The sequence below is a fragment of the Cryptotermes secundus genome, unplaced genomic scaffold (genome assembly GCF_002891405.2).
Source record: "Cryptotermes secundus unplaced genomic scaffold, Csec_1.0 scaffold259, whole genome shotgun sequence".
NCBI classification, from domain to species: Eukaryota; Metazoa; Arthropoda; class Insecta; order Blattodea; family Kalotermitidae; genus Cryptotermes; species Cryptotermes secundus.
The window spans coordinates 83259-88077 of NW_019742445.1; the positions used below are offsets into that span (position 1 = coordinate 83259).

A 4819-nucleotide genomic window follows, 5' to 3' on the forward strand; every position below is an offset into this window, starting at 1 on the left:
AAAGAAGTTCAAGACACAGCCATCAGCAAGGAAAGTGATGTGCACAGTCTTTTGGGATAGACAGGGTGTGATTTTGTTGGATTTCCTGGAGCCTGGTGAGACTGTCAATTCTGACCGCTACAAGATGTTGCTGACTAAGCTGAAAGCCTACATTTCCTGAGTCAGGCAAGAGAAGCAGACAACCTTTCGCTTGCAACACGATAACACTAGACCCCATACCAGTGTGGTGACTACCGCGCACATTGCAGAGTTTGGCTGGGCTGTCCTACCACATCCATCTTATAGTCCCAATTTAGCACCTTCAGACTTCTATCTCTTCGGGTCTACGAAAGATGGACTACGTGGGCAACATTTTCCAGACAACGATGCTGTCATTGCAGCTGTAAGAAAGTGGCTAGCCTCTGTTGGTGCAGACTTTTACAGGTGCAGCATACAGGCTCTTGTTCATCACTGGCAAAAGTACATAACGAATGGTGGTGATTATGTGGAAAAATAACTGTAAGTAGCTGAAATCTTGCTCTATTTAACTGTGTTATTATGCTTTCTGTATCTGTTGTAGTTTTCATTAAAAGAATAGGAGGCATTATATATGGAATGCTCCTTGTACAATTGCTGATTTAAACACTTTACAAATCACTACATGCTATAATTCTTCTCCAGGCTGCACTGTTTTCACTAGTCATTGCTTGGCAAAATCTTAACAATGGCGATTCTTCAGCTTCTGTGGTCACACCGTTGCCAGCTGGTTAACACTCCACAGCTAAACTGTCAACTTAATTATAGTGCCATCTGTTCTCAGTCTCCCTTGCAGAACTTAGCAGAGTTCTCTGTATCAAGTGTCCCTTTGCAAAGGGACACTTGATATGCATAATCAAGGAAACAATACATCAATGAAATACAGAAAGAGCCAGATTTCAAAAAAAGATATGAAGAAGAAAATACCAATGACATAACGGAAAGAATGATATTCGATTAGTGCGCAGGGCATTAGACTCATTATAAAAGTGTTGCCTGAGGATGGCCTTATATGGCCAAAACATAATGTGATAATGCATATATATTCTAACAGTTTAATAATTTTAATAACATTTTATATACATAATGACCACTGTATTGATTAAGCGTGATTCAGTATTGTTAATTGTTGCATTATGGATGGAAACAACAGACTATAAGTCCACCAAAATATTTAGGTGTGAATAGTCACTGAGCTCTTTAAAGGAAACGTCCCCCCCCCCCAAGCAATTTAAGCTTAAGAAACATATATGCTTTGTTGTAAAAATTTAAAAACTGTGTTATATGACTGTCTATAATACAGGGGTATACTTCAGAGAGGATGGGAAAAATGCAATGTGGACAGTATTTGCTAGGTATGCATGTGGAAATGAAAAGCCTTACTACAAAGTAGAAGGGATAGACCACAAACCTTATATGCACAGTTTCTTCTTTCCAGGTTTATTTGATATCCTGCAAAAACAGCTGTAAACTGAAGTGGAAGTGTCAGATACAACTGTATTGGAAAGACATGCAAGAGATACTACAGGAACAAGGCAACTTGTGCGATGAATATGCAAAATCTTATAAACAGTTGGCACATGGATTGCATCAACAGAACAGAATGACTAACAACTACTGTATTCAGTTAGAACATGCAAGTGCACAAAAAAAAATATATTTTTTTTAAATTTACTGGTTCCAACTATACTGAATACCTTATCATTCTGTCATCATATGGTTGCAAAAAGAAAATGCAATTTGACTGTGGATGAAAACATGTTTTCATATTTGTCATACAATAGGTAAACTAAATTGGAGGACCATCACAATGTGGGAAAGAAAATGTTTCCGGAAGTGTGTGTGTGAAGTATAATTGAATTTACATAGAGCCTTTAAACTTCTTTGGAAAGAATGATTTTTATATCAGTTAAAAATTACAGTACACACTCTGGTAATGTTATACATTTTCAAAAACTTGTTACTAGAATACTTGTTTTCAATACTAATATCATATCAATCTTGAAGCTATCATGGTGACAAAAATTGATAAAATCTTTTCTGGCAATGCAACATATCAGTTCAGAACATAATACTGTAGCGTGTACAGTGGTTGCTATGCGGTGACTGTAAGATGTTAGGACATACAAGGGCTGGTTCTGGGAAACGGCTCGATGAAAACCTTCCCATTGCTAGGCAGTAGATTCTTAATAAAGCAACAGTTTGACTACAACAGTGTAAGAGCTGTGTTTTTTACATGGTCCATGCCAAGATGTTATAAGCAAGGGACAAAGTCAGCTGATAGTCAGTTCTGTACGGGAGTCTGTGAAGAGAAGACTTGAGCTAGCGGTATAGGAATAGCTATTGTTGGAGCCGTTACCAGGAAACATCTAATAACAGGCTAAGAACACAAGACTGTGTGCTCTAGTGAATTATAAACTGTGGAAATAGTGATAGTATTATAGTTATTTATAGTTCAAACCTGTAAGTGATCAATAAATCAAGTCATCAACCCAAAACCCAGCTGAGAGTCACACATACTGCATGACAATACTACTAATAGTTAAAACCTACGAGTTAAGATCTGGCCCCAAGCCTCTGAGGTTTAAATTCCCTATTCCTATATAATAAACGTTAATTAGCTCTTTGCATTCCCTTGCCTCCTGCATTCATCACTGACATTCCAAGCATTCAAAACATACGCCTTTCCATCCCAAATACTTTTTTTTTAAATTGCAAAGGGCAGGCAGGCGGAGTAGTAACTGGGCACCATGGTGAGGGTTTCAAAATTTTGGTCAAGAGATCTCTGGGGAAGAGACTACTCGATCCACCTAGATATAGATGGGAGGATAATATTAAGATTAATATTAGAGAAACAAAGAAGGTATGGACTAGACTGAACTGACTTAGAACAGAACACAATTGTTGACTTTTGTGAATATGGTGATGAATTTTCTGCTTCCATAAAAGATATTGGACTTCTGAACCAGCTACGTACCAAAGTTTCAAGGAAGAGCATGTGCCATGGAGTTAATCATTCTGTATATTAGCATTAAGAACCTTCATATATTCCAACAGTCAGCAGTACATTGCGCCTTGTAAAATGCAAATGGAGAACAGCAGAGTTCTTTGTGCCATATGATCGCAGCAAATAACTGTCACTATTTTTGATGTCTGGATTGTGTGAGACATTAACATCCTCGAGCACCATCTCCTCTGCAAGCCGTGAGAAGTCCCAGAGCTTGACTGAACAGTCCTGTGAGCCTGAAAAATAAGCAAATTGTGACAGGAATACCATATTATAAATTACAGTAGAACTTGGTTATAACGTCATCAAAGGGACCTAAAAATAGTGTCGTTATAAACGAATGTCGTTGTAACCGAAATGGGCACTTCCACAGTAGCCGTATGTTAGTCACGTAAAAATCTACCAAAAACCGAGTTAAAATGTTGCATTTTTTTAGTCAAATACGTAGTTAAGTACAGACTAACGTAACATTAACGTGGAATTGCCCAAATGTGTAATATCAAAGACATATTACAGCGCTTTTCACTGACAATACACACCGCACTAATACTGTATATTAAAGGTAGGCCTACTCACCAAATTACAGTAGATTACATCAATTGTTGTGCCTTACTGTACCTAGATACGAGTACAGTAATCAGTTATCTTCATCTGTTTCCTGTTACTTGCCCAATACACACTTTCTAAATTACGTTCAATGTCCATATCAGAGAAATTCAGGAATGAAAATGACGTTACATACGAGGTTGATGCATTTGTGCATGTCGTACTAAGCAAGGTATAAAAACAGTTGCTTTATGAGGAATTAGTTCGTACCATTGAATATTTGACGCAATAGACAAGGTGTCGCAGAAACCGATGTTGCTATAACCAAGTTTTACTGTATATCACTCTTGTATTACTGAGCAGGCTGACATAACGGGAATGTCTTATATTTATATTTAAATGGTACCTAGTTTGAATCTTGGACAGATTAGAAGTTAGTCTAAATGAAAAGATGATTATTAAATTACACTAGAACTGTCATTTACATCTCAAGTGAGGTTCCCAAAAGAGTTTGCTGTCAAAAGGTACACCTTGAAACCTGATAGCTGGAACAAACAGTAGAGTACTGCTGTTAAGATACAAATCATGGGGAGGAGGTAGATGTGATGCGTACATACAGGATCTATGCTACAGAGAATGAAAATCCGTCTGCTATGATTCAAATTGCCCAGACTATCAACCTACATTGACAAGTATGCATCTTCAATATGAAACATGACTTCAATCACAACTCACATATATGTAAATACATATTGTGGCATGTTGACCCCTACCTCCCCAGCTGCACGTAGCGGCAACGTAACGCTCGCGTAATAGGCGAGTAATCACCCCGCATCCTGGCAGCTATGAGCGGTGACGACAAGAGCGGAGCCAAAAGGAGCCGAGCGGAGCCGAAGATAGCCGAGCCCCCGTAACCTGGTAACTATGCAAGGCAGCCGTCAACAACTCAGGACAGCGTGGCTAGCAACAAGGCACCAGGCAACAACTGTCCGATCGAGGCTACATAAGACGCAGCGAAGGCTATTCACAGTCAGTTGTACTGTAACAGTCGCCGAGTCGAGTTGTACTGTGACAGCCGCCGAGTTAGCCAGCAACTAGTCAGTTGTATTCTGGCATTTGGAGTGTACTAATTGTGATACTGCAGATAGCAGTAACCGTAAATCTGTAATTTGGGTGATTGTAAGTGCGAATGTGAAATAAAATTCGCTATACAAAATACGGCGTGAAGTTATTTGTCGCGATATACGCCCG

At 38.8% G+C, this 4819-nt stretch overlaps 1 protein-coding gene across 1 annotated transcript in view; it reads right to left on the reverse strand.

Annotated features, from left to right (window-relative positions):
* Nucleotides 1–1895: 1895 nt before the first annotated feature.
* The window catches only part of LOC111873143 (transcription initiation factor TFIID subunit 5), an 84918-nt gene continuing 81994 nt past the window's right edge, over nt 1896–4819 (reverse strand). Inside the window, exon 12 of the mRNA XM_023867591.2 lies at nt 1896–3258. Within this exon, the coding sequence (XP_023723359.2) occupies nt 3047–3258 (212 nt within the window). The 3' untranslated portion in view covers nt 1896–3046. The remainder of the gene's footprint in view (nt 3259–4819) is intronic.